At 49.5% G+C, this 21,083-nt stretch overlaps 1 protein-coding gene across 1 annotated transcript in view; it reads right to left on the bottom strand.

The window, feature by feature from the left end:
* Window positions 1-20,617, bottom strand: part of ZFHX3 (zinc finger homeobox 3) — a 157,047-nt gene extending 136,430 nt beyond the window's left edge. The window contains exons 1-2 of the mRNA XM_040633092.1: window positions 17,902-20,617; window positions 12,363-12,859 (exon numbers count right to left, since the gene is read on the bottom strand). Of these exons, the coding sequence (XP_040489026.1) occupies window positions 12,363-12,859; window positions 17,902-20,617 (3,213 nt within the window). The remainder of the gene's footprint in view (window positions 1-12,362; window positions 12,860-17,901) is intronic.
* Between the last annotated feature and the right edge of the window lie 466 nt (window positions 20,618-21,083).

The raw sequence follows: 21,083 nt of genomic DNA, 5'->3' as shown, positions 1-21,083 counted from the left end.
TGGAGTTGGGCTTTGTCGCTGCTGAGACTTTTTCAGGTGAGACTTCATTCCAAATGCCACACTTCAAGAGGAATAAAGAAGAGGTCGGGGGGCGCCTGGGTGGCACAGCGGTTAAGCGTCTGCCTTCGGCTCAGGGCGTGATCCCGGCGTTATGGGATCGAGCCCCACATCAGGCTCCTCTGCTGGGAGCCTGCTTCTTCCTCTCCCACTCCCCCTGCTTGTGTTCCCTCTCTAGCTGGCTGTCTCTATCTCTGTCGAATAAATAAATAAAATCTTAAAAAAAAAAAAAAAGAGGTCGGGCAGAGAAGAAAAGCACGTGACTGTGTTTGTGGGAGGCAGTGAGAAGGAAGAAGGAGCACTGAGGGGACTTCTGGGGTCCTCTGGGGGCGTTCAGAGAAGAAAAGTCTGAACTTCGGTTAAACTCTAAGCACCAAAGGCTCAGAGGTGCAAATCATGGCAGCAAGACCGTGGAGATGGACAGAGCGGGGTATGGATTTGACACTGGACACTTACTGGACAAAGTAGAGATTTCTTGTCCCTGGAGAAGCCACGCGGCCTTCCTATCCTGGCAGCTGTGGCCATCGCTCATGGGAACCCAGTCCAGGCAAAAATAACAACAACAACAACAACAACAACAACGGTGAGATCCTAATCTGAGAACCAGAAAGCGAACAAACACAGAGGCAGATGCCTCCAGCCACATGGCTCCCCACAGCGCTTCCTCAACCACAGCTGGCTTCAGTCACACTCGCTGACTAATGTCTAGGACACTGAGGAAATGGCAGTCCCGGGACCCACGCCTCTTGGCTTGGCTGACTGGAAGAGCCTTGGAATGTTCCCCCAGCTCCTTCTATCTTAAAGCATTTTCAAAAATAAGACAGGTGGTAGGAGAAGGCAATACAGAAACACTAAGGCCCAGCAGAGGCGGGAAGATGATGCTGAAATCCACCTTGGCATGGGGGACACCAGAGCAGAAGGGGAGCCTTTGGGGGTGGCCCTCTATCTCCCCCACACGTGCACAGAGTGCCCTAAATGCAGAAAAGCAGATGCTGCTGCTCAGAGCACCTTCCTGGCCCGCGGTAGTCGATGGCGCGAGAGCCTGGGGCGTGAAGCACTGAGCTCAAACGGGCCCTAGTTTAAATCAGCCATATGAGTTCTAACGCTAGACAGGGTCATCCCACTGGAACAGTCTCTGCTGGAAAGGAAATGAGAGCCCTTCCTAGATCTTCAGGAACCCCGACATCTCGTCTATAGGACCTCTGCTGTGCCACGTGCTCCCTCCCACAGGCCGCGGAAGGACCACAGGGAATCACGGAACCAACACAAAACCCCGACGTCATCGTTCCCACTGTCCCAAAGGCTCTGAGACGCATCTACGTAAGAGCCAGGAACGAACTGGGTGAAATCCAGGTGTGTGCGCGGACACCGCTCAGTCAACCACCAGCCTGGTAATGCCAGTGCTCCTCCGACAGGTACAGGCCACGGAATCCTATTAGAAAAGCTGTGAGGTCATTTGGGATTCTGTCCTCCTCTTTTGTCAGGGAAGCACAGATATCATCAGGCTGTGGTGGGTTGTGTCATCTGTCCTGCTTTGGGGGCTGGAAGAAGACAGAAAGGAGTAAGGATGTATCAGGAAAATGTTGCAGCCCCACACAGATATGACTTGTTTGCCCCAAGCTTCTGGAAGAATAATCCTCTCCTAATTCAGAACCACGCCTGGTCTCTGCTCAAGTCCCCCTGGCTTGGCCAAAGGGCACTCTGTGCACAAAATGCAGCCTGAGAAGCAAGAGCAACACGGACTGCTCATAGAAATGAGCAGGGACTGCGGGCGGTCACCACCACAGAGCGCGCACACCGGAGGCAAAACATGCTCCCAGCACACGCCGCTCACAAAGAGCTCCCCACACAGAATGGGTTAAAAAAAAAAAAAAAGTGTTAAAGATTCATTAGCCTGAGTCTACACAAAATCCTATCCAGAGCTCAGCACGAAATTGGCACTCAATAAATGTTGTTGACCCAGAGGGAGAAATTCTCTTCCCATTCATTTGTGTCCCAGAGACCACACAGGGGAATGCTGTCCTAAGTGCTGGAGTCGGAACCAGCAAGAGGAAAGCCAATGAACGTGACAGGTACAGGGACACCCGCCATCACAGAACCACCGGTGCCTGTCCCCTGTCTTTGGCCTTGTTCTGAAGGACAAGGAAATGAGGACGACCTGCTACAATATGTCGGCTCAGGTGTGGTTACAAAGGCCCAACAATCCTCAAGAAGGAGCTTGTCCCCAGAGAGCAAGACTCAACAGGCACAGCAAGAGGATGAAAATTCCTTCCGTAAGTCCAATGCATGGGCCGTCCTGGGCAGACGAGAGGACGGTTACAACTGTTGACTGAAGAGACCAGATATGCTTTGGAGGCCCTCGTTCTGGGTCTGAGAACGTGCCCTGCTAATTAACAGGTTACAAACCAAACACTATCAGTAGATAAACATTTCTAACCTTCTAACTAGTTTGCCTTTTAGAGCATGAGGACTTGGGCCCCTAGAGAAAGTTGCCTGATTATTCTTGATGATTAGTCCCAGTTCAAATCTACTCTCGGCAATTCCTATTAGCATCCTGTATATGGTAAGCACTCGGGGTCTTCTGTGCACAGCAGCCCGGGCTCAAGTGCTGGGAATTTCTCTCACCTGCATATAAATAACAGGTGCACAGGCAGGCCGGAGGAGCCCGAGCGTGAGCAGGGAGAGCGGAAGCATCTGGTACAGTTGCAGGGGATTGAACTGGGCACTGTGACGTCTGTCTCACTGTGTGCCATGAAAGCACTTCAGGAAAAGGAAATAATGAAAAAATTGTTGAAAAGCAAATTTTTAACAAATAGCTCTGGAGAAAATTTCAGATTTCATTATAGGAAAAGCACTTTAATTAATGTAGAAAATGTGAAAATCTGATATGACAGTTCTCTATAAATAACAAAAATTGGAAATCATCATTAGAGGCATTTGTAATTTTCCTCTTTTGTTGGGAATCACTGGAAAAAAAAAAAAAGAGGTTTACCAACAAGGAAGCCACTTATCTCTCTTTATGCTCCCGTTGAGCCTGTTGGCAGAACACTATGAAAGAGTTTCTTCACCATCCAGAGGAAGGGTTACTGGATAAAACACAGGATGCCCAGTTACATGTGAACTTCAGATAAGTACATGAAATGACAGCGTATGGGATATACTTATAACTAAGACACTATCTGTTGTTTGAAAATCATATGTAACTGGGTGTTCCGCATTTTTCTTTACAAATTTGGGGACTCTACCTAGTGGCTTAGCCACGGTGGTAGGTTCAGTTCTCCTCAGGGTCATCACCCTGGTTTCAATAACCTCCAACATTTCTGTGAGCAACAGATTTTCTGTCCAACATTTTACCATTCACCCTACATGTTGATTACCTTTTTTTTTTTTTAAACAAGTGCTGGAAACCTAATTTTATTAAATATTAAAGTAAAAAATGACTCACTGCTCAGTGTTCACAGTAACAGCCTTTTCCACCCCACACTTACAGGGAATTTCTAGTTTCAAGTTAAGTCGAGAACAGAATTAAGACTAAGGTTAAGGGGTATTACATAATTATTTAAAAACTCTTGCCTGTTCCTGACAGCGTTGCTGACAACGCTTAATTGTTCCTTTACAATTTCCCTTTCAAAACAAACAAACAAACAACCCCAGAAACACCTGTTGGGACTAACTGTATTCAAATTTGCCCTTTTCGACCAGGTCCTCAGCAAGTTGGAAGGACTGGAAATTGGGTTTGCACCTTTGCCCCATTCTATGGTGCTGCTTTCCTGCTAGACTAGGCTTACCTAGAATGATGGTAACACATGGAATTACTCTGGAATGTGGAGCTGTGGAAATTCTCCTCGGGGTTACAGAGCACCCCTGGGGCAGCAGATGGCATTCCTGCAAAGCATTCCCCAAGTGTGACTTTTTCCTCTACTTGGCTGGAGGGGACTGCCAGAGATTTTCCTCTCACAAGAAGATCTAGGACTTTTGGCTAGAGGACTGGGAGGGTAGAGGCTTTCAAGTATTCTGACAATGTGGTAGTTACTAGATTATCTGAAGGGAGACCTCCTTGCTCCTCACCCTGAATCCCGAGCTCAGCACACCTCTGGAATCCAAAAGGAGACTTATCACCAGTAGCTGAAAACAGTCTATACTGGAACTATGTGGACGGAGTCAGGCTGTCTCCTTGTTATCTGAGTAAGAACTTCAGAAAAGAGAACTTCTAGAAGTTTCAGTATTTGTTCTTTTTTTTTTTTTTTTTTTTTTTTAAGATACTTGGTGAACCCAGTCTCCACAAAGGAACAATAAGAAACAAACCCTCTCCGAAACCCTGGTCTCTCCTGGAGACTCCCCTCAGCCTAGTGAATTTGATGAAGGTAATTAATCCAAGAAATTTCACCCTGGGGAAGAGGCTGGAGAGAAAGAAGAAAAGGTCGGAGGGAGAAATTTCACCCACAGGACTTTACGTGTCTTGAAAAGAGAACTGTTTCTGTCTGTTCCCTCTTTTCCTTCCACAGCGCTTTGGACAGACAATACTCTGTAAATACGTTCAGACTGATCTAAATCAGCTCTGTAAGATTTAGAGACAAGGGGACGATAAATAAGGCTTTCTACATTAGCTACGAAAGGATGGTCATCTAAGAAATTGTTGGACGATCAACCGTCCACTTTGAAAGAAAATACAGTCCTAAATCACACAATCCAGAAAATCAGAGTCCTTACAAGGCGCCATACACAAAATAGATTCCTCAGGGATTAAAGACTTAAGCGGAGGGAAAAGGTATAGAAGAATATACCGGTCAGGTAGCGCCAATCTGCTTGGGTCTGAACACTCACTCCAACAGCCCTCACTAGCTTGTGACTTGTAACCTCTCCCTGCCTTGCTTTCCCCACTTGAAAACAGGCTCATCAACAGACGATGAAATCAATTAATATATGTAAAGCTGGTGTAACAGTATCTGGCTTGTAAAAACGCTGTAGAGGTGGCTGTTCTTTTTATAATTTCATAATATCGCCAAGAGAGAGCCTCCCTGGGAAATGAGAAAAGCTAGAAACATAAAGAAAAGGATGCACAGACTGGACATCAGACAAACGAAAATTTCCTATATTTAAAATGTCTCATAAGCTAACTTAAAGATAAACAAAAGACTGGGAGAAAATACCGCAACGTCCACAGCACAGCACCGCGGGGACGGTCAGCCCCGATACGCCAGGAGCTCTTGCCAATCAATCAGAAAAAAGAACCAAGAAAAACAAAGGGCAAAGGGTGAGAGCAGGAAAGCTGCCAAAGAACTATAAACGGCCAATAAATACATAAAAGAATGTTCACCCTATCTAATAATTAAGGAGATCCATGTTATAACAATTTTGCCAACCTGATGAAAACAGAAAAGTAACACTACGTTGGTCACGTGTGGGACTTTGAGCATTACCCAATAGGGAGGGGAAAAAATGGTCACCTTCTGTCAGAAGAGGCAGGAAAAAATATCTGCTGGCATTCCATCCCGGAATCCAGTGACCCCACTTCTCAGGACAGCACAAGTGTAGACAGATCTCTGTACACACATGTTCCCTACCTCACTGTCTATAATATCAGAACACGGCAGGTCACCTCCCGGTACATCGGTGAGACTGTCTTGTATTGTTTCTCTTCTTTTTTGTACAACATCGACTCTGTACTGATTTTTTCCAAAACGTTAGGCATTTTTTTTAAGCCACTCCTAAACTGCAAAGATAGGATGGTTTTTGGTAAACTTGTCGCAAAGGAATGAGCGTTCCCACTGGTAATCTTTCACGACAGCTAGTACATGGCACACTATGTAGTCATCGACAAGAGTGAACTAGCTCTCCATGTACTGACCGGAAATGATTTTCAGGATCAAAAGCTACATGAAAAAAAAAAAAAAGCTGAGAGCACAAGCCATGCCTGTAAAGCTTTTTGAAGGGAATAGTATGTATGCATAAGCATTGCTATCAGCATAAGCATAGAAAAAAGCTTCGAAGGATATAATCTAAACCTACCAGTGATCTGCTTCTGGAGAGCAGAAAAAGGGCTTTCATTTAAGAAGTTATTTACTTAAAGGTACTATAACATATTAGAAAGGTATAATACTGGGGCGCCTGGGTGGCACAGCGGTTAAGCGTCTGCCTTCAGCTCAGGGCATGATCCCGGCGTTCTGGGATCGAGCCCCACATCAGGCTCCTCTGCTATGAGCCTGCTTCTTCCTCTCCCACTCCCCCTGCTTGTGTTCCCTCTCTCGCTGGCTGTCTCTATCTCTGTCAAATAAATAAATAAAATCTTAAAAAAAAAAAAAAGAAAGGTATAATACTGGACACCTGCAACATCACTCCAATTGTGTAAAATGCCTGTTATACGCAAAACGAAGGAAATAAAAATACGTTGCTGCATATGGTAGGACTAGGCTGATACTTTCTCTTGTACTTCCCCAAATTTTTCAAATTTCCTACAGTGAACATATATTACGCATACTAATTACTTTTACTGTAAAATATTAGGGATCCACATTTTATTATTAGCTTACACTTGAGGTAAATACGGAATACCAGTCTAGTAAGAAATAATTAAGAATACAATAATGTTCTAAACGGGTCTTATCAGCTCTTTACCACGTACAAAAAAGATTTGGAAAAAAAGAGAGAGAGAGAGAGAAAACAAAAGTATTAAAAGCATTTGGAGGAAAAAAAAAAAAGAAAAGCGCGATAGTCACTGTCGAGGTGGTTCAATGTCAGTTCAATGGCTGCACTTTTTAAAACTAGGCACATCGAATAAGATTTCAGTTTAGGGGTATCTAAAGCATGGAGCCAGAAGGTAACACTGACCTTACCTTCTTGACATGAGGGTTGTTTTAAGACCAGAATCACAGGGATCCGGGCAGAGCTTGTGCATAAAGCCAATCAGGTGAACGGACGTTTTGAATGAAGGAATACGCACGGGTTAGAAGAGGGGGATACCGATCAAGGCGGTTGGGACGGCTCTAACGGGAAGGGAGGTCAAGGAACCTCGGCAGACATGCAGAGAGGGCATTCCCCCTGCACACACTGGCAATACTATGCCCGCAGTGACCGCAGCAGAGAAGGATTAACTCACAACACAAGCACTCCCTCCGAGAGTCTTCCTAGAGTCCCCTTCAAGCTAACTGGTGGTCAGAAATGCCACCAGAGCCAACTCAGGCTCTCCTGGAATGACCACGGGGCCCAGGTGCAGTCTCCCAGCCCTGCTCCAGGAGGCCCACATCCGTGAGCCCGGGAATCAAGGGAGGGACATGAACTTCAGACACCCAGCTGCTCTCAGAGACAGAGGGCATGGAGATTAACTGGGCTAAAATTTACCAAAACACCTGCCTTTTTACACCTTCTAAATCAACCACAGGAAAACATTCCCCTCCTTTCATTTTTGGATGAAGGCACCAACGTATGGGCAGAAGAAGGCAAAAGTATGCACTTCAAAAAAAAACAAACAACAGTCAACCTAATGAGAAAACAAAGTTTGAGGAAACTGGCTCCAGAATGACGATGTAAACCAGATGACACATGTACTCGCGCCTCAAACACGTCACAGCGCCAGGGAGGAGAGGACGGGGAGGGAGGTGAGGGTCACCAGAGAATTTACGCTTTCTGCTTGCCAAGCAAGACAAAGACTCCCAGTCACCACCTGTAGGCATGAAGCGTGCAGCTGTCTCCCTAAGACAGCCTGCCCCCCAAGCGTAACCATCAAGGAGCACGAAGAATGCGGGCTCTCAGAGCAATCTTGGTCAGACTTGTTCTACATCTTCAGATCGGCCCATCCACCCTAGGACGAATTTAACGGCCCTGCTGGGAGGGAACCCCAATGAGTTCATGAGTCAGGGAAAGAATGGAGATATGGATTCTCAAGTCACGCACAGTGTGACGGACGGTTTCTTACTACCCCTCACCTCGCAGAATCCCAGTAGGGTGGCAAGTGTTCAGGTTCACTGTGTGGAGAAGGCGGGTGTGTGTTTTGAGTCAATGGTGCCACAGGCTACCCCCTACTTTAAGCTAAGTAGAGCTGGTGTCTCACCCTCTGCCCGGCTGGCCCAAGGCAGCTCACATGGGGCCCAGACACGACTCCATGGGAGGTGACCTCCTCTGTGTATAATTTAAGATTAATATGTAACCTTCAGGCTTGGCCTAATCAAAAGCATCTCAGCTGGGAGCTCTTTGAGTAATGGATTCTGGTGGGGTCTTCATCTATCTGCTAAGGTTGATGGATTTCCAGTCCAATGACTCTCAGGTGAAGGTAAATATCAAAGGGAAAACCAGATTCGAACAGGTGGCAGGTGCGCACTGATCTCCAACTGTCTTTTCTACACTCTCTTCCCCCAAGAAGACATTACAAATTTCAGAGAGCTCACCATGGACGCCACATAGCAGGGAAGTCTAGATAAACACCAAAGGGCCCACACTAGCTCTGAACCCCCACACCAGTGACTGAGGACTTACACCAGCATAGAAAAGAACACAGGGCAGGCATCTGTCAGTACCTGTCACTCCCCTGCTCAAGGTGAGCAAGAGCACCCCACACCACTATGGGTGGAGGGAGAGGAGAGTGGGCAGGTCCTCAAAGAGAGGAGTGATCCATTTACATGGGAAAGGAGAAAGGTGCGGAATTCACATTCTGCAGCTCACGCCCTGAGGAGAAACAAGTACCTTTCCCACAACACGCTTCCATTCTGGTTCGGATGGATCACTGCAGACAGAAACCAAGAACCCAGCCTCTAAGCTGGACAGAGGCTGCCGGCCTTCCCACGGGGTCGATCGATCACAGTGCCCAATAACAGCAGGTGTGAGGACATGGGCAGAGGACCACTAAGGGCTGGACCAGAGCCCACCACTCTTTAGGACACACAAAAGAAACCACTCAAGGAATTAGATCATGAGTGTTTCACAAGGCGACCTGAGGGCCTGGAGAAAGGAAACAACTTCCATTTAATGCCTGGGGCTCTCCACCTCCCCCCGCCACACACACACACACACTCCCCTCCACTTCTAGGAGGCAGGGAGGAAGAATTCGCTGAATGTCCATCTTGATTTAAAAACTGCTCTCATACAATCAAAACTTGACAATTCCACGCAAGGGGGATAATATCACCAGGGTTTGTTCATTTCTGTTCCTCTCTGGGGAGGTGGAATGGGGGTACTGGAGTAACGAAACCCTCTCTCGGTCCGGATTAGAAATTAGCTCATGCTTTCAGACATCTCAGTCTTAATACAGCGACGTCTGTCCCAGCATTTATGACACCAAGAGAAGGGACTCTGGACGGGTGAGGTCAAACGCCACACCAGAAAGCTACGCCTCTGCTTGCATCTCCTGAGACGGCTGTTCTGTCTCATCCAGCATGAAAAAGGAAGAGGAGGGAATAAAGACTTCAGTTGAAAGAGAGGGTTGGGAGACCCATTAGGAAGTCCCCTCCATCATGGCTGCTTGAGCAAGTGAAACAGAAAGCAAGTTTGGAAGTTTCCCTGACCAAGGATGAATACTTTGCCAAAGAACCGGGATGGGCCAAGGTGGGGACCAGGACGGGTTGGGGGGAGTGAGGGTGGGACTTGGGGAAGGGGTGAGTAAGGAGGGCTGTGTGTGAGAAGCCTGGTGCCCTCCCCAGGTCACAGTATCTGGAGCTGTTTCTCTAGCAGACAGTAAAGAACTCGATTACATACAGTTAACTGTGCTCTAAACTGATTATGCATGTGCTGGGCTAATGGATTACATTAGCGAGAGGAAAAATAACATGCAATCAATCTCCATTTACTACAGGCCACACCAGGGCCTAGAGAAAAACGGACTCTCAACCACCTCCAGTCCCCACCCCAAATCTCCAGACTCGTGACACCCTAGGAAAGTGAGCCCCCTCGGTGGCAGGAGAAGCCTGTCTTAGTCACACTGCAGGACAGAAAGGCTTGGCACACGCGCTGGAATAAGCCCATCTCTGTGTCATTCAGGAGTGGCTGAGAGCTCCCTGCCCCCACAGCAGAGCCACAGCAAGCCAAGGGGCATTCATTACCCAAGGACTAATGAGACCAGACTAATGACCCACGGCTCCTGACACAGGGAATTCTGCTCTGAATGTGCGGGGGTGGTGGGGGGGTGTTTCACCCCCAGGATTGTGCCAGCCAAGCACACTGTTTGGGGACTTCTCTGTTGGGCACTGGTTCCCAAATTCTACCCTGCACCCCGATATCTAGGGCCCTTCCACCTGCACCACCTTTTTTAAGTAGGAGTTTTGTCCATCTTTTGAATTAAAATGAGAGAGAGATAAGGCCAGGGAGGAGGAGTGTTCATAGTTCAGCAAAACACAAATGGAAACACACCAATTGCCTCCCTGACATCCACCCTGGAAACTGCCTCAACCTGACTCGCTAGGTGTGACCCGAGAAGGTGGTTTGGGCACCAAAAAGGGATCATCTTGGTGAATCCTCCAGGTTCCAGGCCCTTCAGAAGCAAAGCCAAGGGCGCAGTTTACTCTTACTGGAGAATGTAGCGTGGAGAGTTAATCGCCACCATGCACGTTTTATCATCTAAAGGGCATTTTTTTTTTTCCCTCAGAGGGAAGAGGCTGGCTTCTTGCCACTTCTAAACAACCCTCACCAAAGGTGCATACAATCTTGCATGGCAACGCACGGTACTTTGAACTAATTTTGCTCAGTCAGGTCCTTTGGAAAAAGGTTTTTTTCTATGGGTTTTCCATCCACTTTTCCGGACCACACCAGCACCACCCTACGGCCACTTGAGACCTCTAACTTACACTGACCACTAGGAGCCTTTTCTTTCAAGGGTGGCCCAAAACTCAGCCACCCAGTGAGGTTCTTGCTCACTTAGAACAGGGGGCTGGCTGCCTGGTATTCAGACCTTCCCCACTGCACCGTGCCAGCCCATCCATGCTGGGGTCGGCAGTCAATTCCAGAACCTTCTAGTCCCACCATCTCATTTCTACTTTCTCCTCCTTTCCCTAAAATGGTTTCTTATCCACACTACACAGGCCTCCCGCCAAGCTGAAGACGAGCAATTGTAAAATGAATCACAGTTACCAATCTCTGTGGAGACTGATAGGGGGAAAGGACCTGAAGATCATCTTATTTGGAGTCTTCCTTAAAAATCACCACGAGTAGAAAGGGGATTAAACTAGCTCAGGGTCAACAGAAAGGCTCCCTGGCCCAAAGATGTGGGAACTGGTGTGAAAGCCAAGGGGGGGAGGGGGGCTAATGACAAAAGGGAGAAAATGCAAAGAGAAGAGTGAGGGTGTGGACGGAGTGTGGGAGGAGGCTGGGCAGATTTATGGCGATTTGTACCTGATTGTTCATACTAAAGCCATTATGGGATGATTAGAGAAAAAGGTGAGGCTTTAAGTCCAGTGAAAATCAATAGAAACGTCTGGAGCAATTCTGCCTCGCAAGTGGAAGGACTATTTACAGTATGTGAGCACCTCCCCCTCACCGTTACCATCTATGGACTGAGAGAGAGACTGGAGGGGGCGGGGAGGGGAGGAAGGAAGAGAAGACAGAGGGAGAGGAGGATGGGAGAAGCCCAGGGGAAGCAAGGGGAAAGGTAAATATGAGGAAGAGAAAGGGGGCACAGAACAAGGAAGCAAAGGGAGAAAGAACAAAGGAGACTCCTCAACGGACCCTAAATTCTCCCCATAGCATGTGCGCCACCTTCTAGTCAACTATACAATTTATTCATTGTGTTTATCACCCATCTCCCTGCCAGAGAATGGAAGCACTATGAGGCCAGGGATTTTTTTTTTTTTTTTTGGTCTATTTTGTGCATGGAGGTAGGCACGCATCCAGAACAGCATCTGGTATATAGCAGATGCTCAACATACAACTGCTGAATGAATGAACGAATCCATGAACAAATGAACTACGTACTCCAGGGGTGTCCAGGAGACAGCAGATTAAGGGGGAGGAGGGGGGACGAGATGGAAAAGGAGAGCACGAAGCACGCAGGGGAAAGGGGCAACGCAGGAACACAAAGGTACACAAAAGCCACAATGAACAACTGTAAGGGAGAAAAGCCAATTGCCAAGAGTCGAGGGGTAAGGACTGGGCTGCTGTCCGTAAAACCTGCCCTCCAAAATGGGGCAGCTCTCAAGAAGAACCTTCGGTTACCAGAAGCTGCCACCACGTTGTGGCTTCACGAGGAAGCGGGTGCCAACTCCGGTGCCAACACCCACCGGTCACCGAGCCCGCCGTGACACAGACTGTCGCCCGTCCCCAGCCATCCCCAGCCCCCAACTCCCAGTGATCCAGTGCGTGCCTCCCGGAGGCAGCCCGGGGCCTACCTTATACAGCTTCAGGCTGGCCTCGTGCCTGGAGTTGACCGTGTGCAGCCGCAGCTTCTCCAAGCTGTTGGTGTAGTAGTCGCACGCGTTGCACTTGAGGTGGACGGGGTTGCCGATGGCCACGCACTTGAGTCGCCACTCGTTGGCTTTGCCGCCCTCCTTGATGTGGGCCACCAGCTGGTACTTCTGCACATGCTTGTCTGTCTTGCAGTGCAGCTGGAAGTTGGCCTTGAGCTGGGTGTTGTAGCGGCAGAGCTTACACTGGTACGAGTCCCCCATCACGGCCTTCCACTCGTCCTCCGGGAGGCTGCGCTCCACGTTCATGTGCAGCCCCAGCATGTCCAGGTTATCCGTGGTGAACTTGTTGCAGACGGCGCACTGGAAGAGCTTCAGCGACGGGTCGTTGGTCTGGATGAAGCTCTCGCCCAGGTTCATCAGCTCCTCCGACACCAGCTGCCCGCCCCCGAGGCGCATGTCTAGGGGGATCTCACCGCCCACTGCAGGGAAGGAGAGGGGAAGAGCTGTCAGAGGCCAGTCTCAAGGCTGCGGGGGGGATGGAGGCACCACCCAGCCTCCCCCACCCTCAACCCAAGTCCCAAGTTCCAGGAGAAAAAAAGATCACATTTAAAGTGTTGCAAGGTGCTACTAACTGGGAACCCCCCCACAAAAAAAAAACAAAACAAAAACAAAAAAACTTTATGTGTTCGGATCTTTCCCACGGACACTCTGAAATTTGTAGAAGGCTTTATGTTGGTTTTCTTTTTTTTCTTTCGGGAAAGAACACCTAGAACCATAATTTCTTGAATATTTCGATTCGGTACCTCACTCAGATCCAAGAAAAGACAGGAATAAACATCATTCACTGGACGTAACAGAATCTGAAACTCCAGACCCCTAAAAGCTGGAAATGAGTTACAGCTGCATTCTAAGATATGAAGCCTTCGTGGGAAATCGGAACCGGGCCCAGAATTTATCTACAGCAACACGGCCCCAAGAGAACTTCCTGCACTGCCCGATGGACTGGTCACCAGCCACGGCGAAGCTGCAACCAAGAAACTGGATTTTCAGTTTTATTTATTTTTAATTCATTTAAATTTAGATCGCCATATGTGGCTAGTGGCTCCTGCCGTGGAGAGTGCAGCTCTAAATCTGAGATTTGGGGGACGGTCTCCCTATTCCTCAGCACATCCCACAGGTCAATGTTCTACCTGCCTGTTAGGGTAGTGGGGCCAGCTCCTCCCACACGACCCCAAGCACACAGCCACTCCCTTTTTCTGAGCCCCCACTATTCACGAAACGTAGGTGTGCCACGGGACACGTCACGTTCTCCGCTGTCATCAGCCACGTGCAGAGCCCTGTGTCCCCATTCCTCTTTAGGGCAGGGGTCTGGACTTCTCACTGAACCTCTCGAGAGGGCCCGGCCCCCTGCACAGATGCTGAGCAGGACAAGGTTAAAAGGGAACCAAAATGTTACAGGTTCAGGAAGTGGATCAAGATGGGTAATGAAATGCAAAGGTCAGCTCCCAGTTCCCAAAAAGAGTCTGAGGAAGTTCTGCTCCTCCCTCTCCACCCCTGTTACTTCTCAGCCCATCACTGCCCTGCATAAACCAGGGATGGGCTCTCATTCACCAGAGGTAAATTAATACCGCAAACTCTAATTTATATCGTGAAAAAGGCTTGGAAAAAGCACTCTTCCCTCCATTCCTGAGCAGCATACAGTCGAGCAGAACGCCGAGCACTGGCTTCTGTTTTCTGCCTCTCCCCCAAACACGTGCACGCGTGAGCTACGTCCTCCCCTGCCCCTCCCCAACTGATACTCAGCTTTGACCTTCCACATATGGTTGGGCCGAGGTTATTATTTTTTTTTTTAATAACTGATTACAATCCAAGTTAGTGGCTAATCAAATAAGATTTTTTTTAATGATTTTCTTATTTATGCTACATGAGGCACCTCTAATAAGAAGATTAGTTACAGGTTCCACTGAGCAGTCTGGCTGTGTTTGAAGCCTGTGGACAGTCTAGCAAGCCACGGAAATCCTTTGCATGAGCGCTCCAGAAGGCTCAGGAAGCTTTCTGCTTGTCTTCTCCCTTGCCACCTCCCCTGGTGAGAGGAGCCTAACTAAGACATTCTTTTTAGGACAAGAAAAGGAAAAAAAAAAAAAAAAAGAGGAGGAGAAAAAAAAGCCTAAAAGCTCCATCCCGTAACGGGGACGAAGGCCAGGTAGCATCCATGAAACACATGCCGCGTTCACTAAAAGAGGAAACTGCCCAGAGGGTAAGACAAGGAGCAAACATATATTTGTTTCTGATGCCAACCACCTGAAGCATCAAACCTTCTCCACTTTTTAAATTTAACCTCAGTACATCAATATTGCTCTAAAGAGAAATTCAGCTGTCACTTGCTGGATGCCCGAGTAAAAATGAGAAATCCTAGGAACGCACAGAGGAAGTTAAGTCCCTATTCCCATTCCAAGCTCTTGAAATGCAAATCAAAGACAGACACAGAGAAGCAGTGAAATGCAGGCGACAGGCAAGCCAAAACTCCTTCCGAGAACTGTACCTTGGAGGAACAAACCCAAGGCTTAGAATCCTACAGATGGGGGAGCCTGCTTCTTCCTCTCCCACTCCCCCTGCTTGTGTTCCCTCTCTTGCTGGCTGTCTCTCTCTCTGTCAAATAAATAAGTAAAATCTTTAAAAAGAGAAAAAAAAAAAAGAATCCTACAGATGCGCAGAACTAGAAGGAGCTAATTCACCTCGCCTCCCAAGAAGTGGACAAGTCACCCAGTACAGAGGAAGGTAGGAAGAGAGCCCCTTGCAAGGGAGAACTCAGCGGGGCTTTACTAAGAGCCACACTGGAGAGATCATCTCATGTGCAAGGGGGCACCCACGTCTAACACTAGAATTTACACCCTGGCAAAAGAGTCTGCGTATCAGCACATCGTCAGAGAGGCACATGGATTAAAAGACACCTTCTAGGCTCAAAGGCAGAAGCAGAGGACCTACTGATCTCATGCAGGTGTCTGAGAGCCAGCCAGCTCCCTGGGAAACAAACAGATGCGCCTGCAAGCTACCTGATTCTCGTGCCCTGCTAAACTTTATCGTCGGAGGGATGTCTGGAAGGATATTCAGATGGCCGGGAGCCTAGTATCTTATCTACAAATGGCAGCACATCCAATCAGACCAGACCCACGGGTGCCGACCATCTCCTTAGAACCCTCCGGAGAGAAAGCATCCCCAGAATCAGCGTCTGCTTGATATCACAAAAGAGAGGGTTCTGCCAAAGGAAGTATGACAACAGTAACTTTGTAAGTGGGAGTGTATTTCACAAAAATGTTTCCCCCCCCTGCAGAGCCCAGTAATACCCAGTAACACCTATGGTCTTCTCACAAACGGCCCAGAGAGATCTGTAGGGTTGCAGACAGAACTGAATGTTACCGCCCGTTCACATTTGCATACGTTGGCCTCCACCGAGGTCATACGACTTGCATGCTAAGTCCTTTGGGCATGCGCTCTCTTACTCACACCCACTCAGGCTTCCAGGATAAAGTACTTGTGACTCTCACAACATCTCAGCAGGTCTTGTGGCCTAAGGCGGGCACAGGAGGTTTCCAGAGACTCACCTTGGCTGATAAGCAGTAACCCTGAAAACTGAAGGGCCTTTGCTTGGCTGACCTGGAGAAGGTCCTTAGAAGGAAAAGCTCTGTTCTCTTTGAAAAATAAAGTATGGGTCTGCTATGTACGTTCAGAGCATGGGGATCTGTTCTTCTGTCTCTTTTGCACCTGCCATATGCCCGTAATGCATGATGCCCTGCAGACTTACAGACACTTGTGTAAAAAGCACGATGTTTTTCTACCACTTAATTCAAGCCTTAGTCAGAATTACTGGTTTTCAAGGTAATTAAAAAGATCTCACTTTGACCCAGTATGAACCGATCCATTTTCTGTGTCTTCATTACATCAACATTATATTTGATTTACTCCAAGATCTGTCTCCCCAAGATTTTAAATCTTCAGATGAGAAAACCCCAATTCCCATCGGCTTTAAAAAAAAAAAAAAAAGTCTTACATTATGATGCCATCCCTTGGTGTGTATCCCCTATGGTTCACTCTGGGGACAAATAGGATGACTGATCCCTGTGCATCCATTATTAACCAGTTGGTAAAACATCTTCAAATCGTTTGGTAATAAAGGATCCACAGGTCAATATTCCAAAATAGAAAACAAGATTAAAGTAGCAAGGATTCAAATTTAAATGCATAGCAGGAAAAACAAATTAAATGCTATGAAATATAACTCATCAGCAGCAATTAGCACTAAAACACCACACAAAGACAAGCCAACTGGTGAGGCTTGGCCCCTGGTATTAACCTAAACCACGCCACAATAAAGGTACTTGCTCACGCGTTGTTGCCGAGAACCACTTACTCTCATGTCAGGAAAGGACTATTGTTTAATTTAGGCTGCCACCACTGGTCCCAGGAGATTAGCAGGGTCGGGATGGAGAACAGGCAGTGTCTGTCTGAGGCACAGGTTGGGTGGGGGCAGAAACAGCCCCATCTTCACCCTGGTCGTTGTGAAACTGATTTGCACATTTTCTTGCTACGGAGGCTCTCCCCCAAAAGTGATCATGATCCCTTTTACGCAAAGACTCATGGTTTTTGGCATCCAAATCCTATCCTCTTGACCCCATTCCAGATCTATGAAGCCAGCCGGTAAGACCTGCTGTCCGGACACAGCCAACTCACCTTCTCTAACATGGGTTGTTTCTTCGTGGTAACAAAGGCTCTGTTAACCAGCATCTAACAGATATTAAAACTTTGCTTTCTCTGATGTACAATTTCAGAATTTATTCATTCTTCATCGAGCACACCACTCCTTACGGTACCCCAGGGCAATTTAATTCCCAGCTATACTTATCACTGACAACTCACACAAAACAGAAAAGGAACGGGTCTCTTTCATCAAGATCCTCATGAATACACTGGAGAACTTTGAGAGACGCATCTGGATGGCTCCCCACTCAGCACAGAACCAGCCTTTGGTTATGTGAACAAGGTGTGCTACGGTTTCGAGTTGCTCTCATGGAGAGGACTGTCCCTATCTGAGACTTGAGCTGCAAGTTTCCTGCAAGTAACAGTTAAGTATTTAAATGGAACCCCAAAGTTTCAGATAATTGTGGCGATTTTTCAAACCGAGAAAGGGACGGAGAAAGGATGGGAAGAGAGAGGAAAGGTGATCAGAAGCCACACGCTAGAGGCAACACTGAAATTTTCATCCCGGCTTGTGGAGCCAGAATGTGATCGTGTGTCTGCTGAATGCCTACGAGTCTCATCTGCACACAAGAAGGGGTCCTGGAGAAAAATTCCTGATCATCAGACACTCAAGTTCACACAAAGCCAAGTCTCGAGAAAACAAAAATCAGAGCTGACTCCACGGGGCTTGACAGAATCAACTGAACCAACAGGGCCTCAGTCTATTGTCACTGCTCCCCAGTTAAACTCAAGTCGTCAGCACACACAAACACGCAGTCAGCCTCACCTAGAGCAGGCGTCATGGCGGCCATGGGCCCGGCGGCATCCAGCTGGAACCCACTCATCATGAACTGGGCGTCCGAGGCGGCGCTGTCCATCTTCAGGTTGGGCAGGTTCATGTTCTGGGCCAGGTAGTACTGGTAAAGCTCGGCCTCGGCGGGCGAGGGCAGGCTGCCGAGCCCCAGGTGGCGGTTGTGCTGGAGCTGGGTCATGTTCTGCTGCAGGAGCATCATGTTATGCATGTGCTTCTCGCTGGTCATGTGGATGCGCAGGTTCCTGGCCACGTTGGTCTCGTAGTCGCACACCTCGCACCGCCAGGTGGGTTTGGTTTTTGGTTTGGTGGGCGAGGGGGCCCCGCAGGAGCTACCGATGTTGGCGGCCGCGGCCGCCGCCGCCGCCGCTGCTGCGGCCGCCGCCCCGGCCGAGTGGCTGAACACCTGCTCCCCCCCTCCATTCTGTAGGTTCTGCATGTTGTTGAGATGCTTGTCGGACTGCATATGAATACTGAGGTTGCCTTTGGTAGTTGTGGAGTAGTTACACACCTCACAGCGGAAGGGCTTGTAACCACATGTGTAGCTCTCACCTCGTGCCAACCGAGGGTGGGGCTGCCCGCTTTTGCAGTAGACACAGGAGCCCCCCGGCTCCGGGTGCTTCTCCTTCATGTGTGCCTCCAGGGTCTGCTGGTACTTATAGTGCCAGTTGCACTTGGGGCACTTAAGTGTCTTACATGAGTTACGTGAATGCATCATGGTCATGTGGCCGCCCAGCGAGCGGGAGGAGCCCAGGACCGTGTCGCATTTGGGGCACTCCACGCCGCTCCCCGAGGGGCATTCCCCGACCCCAAGCTCGCAGAGGGAGCCAGAGTGCTGGTGATGTGGGACAAAGCCCCCATCGTCGCCCTCTGTGCTTTCATTTGGTTCTGGTGCTGTGGCATTGTCTTTATTGGCACTTTCGTCAGCAAAGTCCAGCCTCCTGCCGCCCTCTGCCACACTGGCCCTGACGCCCTCACTGTTAAAGCTTAAACGATTTCTCCTGTTCGCACCATCAAAGACAACAAAGGAAGAAGCAGAATTAGAACTAGTAGAAGCTGTGCCCCTCGACAGGGTCTGGAGCACATTAGGCATTAAGGGGGAGTTAGAAATGCTTTGGTTTGAGAGAGCAAGGTCCTTTTTGCTGCTGCTACCTGCCGCGGCCCCAGACTCCTCGTGGGGCCTGTCCTCCAGTTCGTCGTCCAACTCGCTTGGAAAGAGTCCTTTGCAACCCTCGTCTTCCTCCTCCTCTTCTTCCTCCTCTTCTTCCTCCTCCTCCTCCTCGGCCTCTTCCTCCTCCTCTTCCTCCTCCGCCTCCTCCTCGGCCGGCTCTGCTTTCTCGGAGAAGCAATCTGGATCACCCACTTCTTGCTTCTCTCCTTCTGCTGCCCCAGAGTCCTTGCCCTCTGAGGATTTGGTAGGACTGGAGGCCAGAGGCCCCAGGGGGACTGAGGTAATGGGGGTCTTCAGGACCGAGCTGGTGAGCCCGCCAAGGTTCAAGAGGGTGCTGGGGGTTAAGATACCAGCCTGGGGCTGCTCGGGGCCCGCAGCAGAGCCGGCTGGGAGAGCCTCCTCCCCTTCCATTCGAATGCCACTAAATTTACCATAAAAACTGTGTCCGGGGCCTATGAGGTTAGCTGTGGAAACTAAAGGGTGTTGAAAGTTTTTGTTTTTTGGTTCCAAAAAACTTACAAGGGGTTCCTTGTCTTTGCCAATCCCTTGGATGATAGCGGAGATGTTCTTATTGCTAAGAATTTTCCGCTCGTCTTCACTCAGGGTCATTCGATGGTCGTGCACCGCGTGGGTCACAAACGAACGGACGTACCCGAAGGAGAGTTTGCACAAGAAACACATCAGGATGGGCTTCCTCTTGCCGTAGAGCACAAAGCCATCGAATTTGGACAGGTCCACATTGTTGGGAACATCTTTGGATACGCAGGAGCTTTTGGCAGAGCCGTCGCTGTTCAGGTAATCCTTGTTGCTTTTGTGTCGCACGTCAAAAACGCGGAAGCTGTGCAGGACGGGGCTGAGCCCCGTCAGGGCTGAGGTATTCGGGAAAGCCTGGTCTGGGCCCTCAAACCATTTCCCGAAGGATGAGGCTATGTGGAAAGTGTTGATGATCTGTGGGTAGACTGGTGCAGCACAAGAAGGGTCCCCCTGTTTGCCCCCCGCCCCGGGGAGAGAGTTCAGGAAGAGCGAAGGGAGAGGCCCACTGCCGCTGCCACAGGCGCCCCCGCTTTGGGTCAGCTGGCTCAGGCTCTCGACAATGTAGGCCGAGCCATCGGGCTGGTAGACTATCTCCCCAGCCAGGTTCTCCACATCACTCTCCTCGTCCCCCTCCTCACTGGTGTCGCTCCCGCTCTCCTCCCTCAGGGGCAGCGGGGGGCGCGCGCTGGGGCAGTGGTGCTCCATGTAGGTCTGTAAGCTGGCGAAGGAGGCCGAGCACTCGTTGCAGCTGACCTCCTTGCCGGCGGGCTCGGCGGTGGGGCCGGCCGGGGCGGTGCTCTCCGCGAGGCGCTCATTGAAGGGGGCCCTCAGGCTGTCCAGGGGCCCGTGGTTCTCGCTTGTGGACTGCTCCATGCTACTGGGTTTGTCGGGGAGGTGGGTGCTGTTGAGTTCAGTCCATTGCTGGTGCTGAGGGATACCGCACCCATTGTCCTTCCCCGAGACGACAGGCGAGTCACAGCCTTCCATGGTAAGGCCTGCGTGGAGCTTTCATTGCACCCAGTACGGATCGGACCTGAAGAGCGGAGGCAAGGGGGGAGAGGAGGGAGAGAGGGGGAAGAGAGAGAGAAAGGAAAGAGGTTAGGAGGGCCAAGGCTAGGTCCCGCACAGAGCACTCTAACAGGCTTCTGTCCACACCCACAACAGAGACCGCAAGAGCAGCGGGGACCCCAGCGATCTCCCCGCGCCATCCAATGAACGCACAGAAGGCGGCTGGCACCGGGATCTTTATGGCCAGGGTCTGTGGCGTTGAGTGGGGAGCATGGGGAACGGGGCACAGAGGAGACTGCCTCTTTGTCTTCGGACTGTCAGCTGCTCTACCCCTGGAGACCAGTTCGAATTTCCGTTCTTTGCAAGCACGATGTTAGAGTCAGGGCTGGGCTACGAGCCCCAGCAGAAGAGGAAGATCGCGTCACCTCACTGGGCCCTGCTGAGG

Source organism: Ursus maritimus, unplaced genomic scaffold (genome assembly GCF_017311325.1).
Source record: "Ursus maritimus isolate PB19 unplaced genomic scaffold, ASM1731132v1 scaffold_19, whole genome shotgun sequence".
Lineage (NCBI taxonomy): Eukaryota > Metazoa > Chordata > Mammalia > Carnivora > Ursidae > Ursus > Ursus maritimus.
This window is presented reverse-complemented; position numbering and strand designations above follow the sequence as displayed.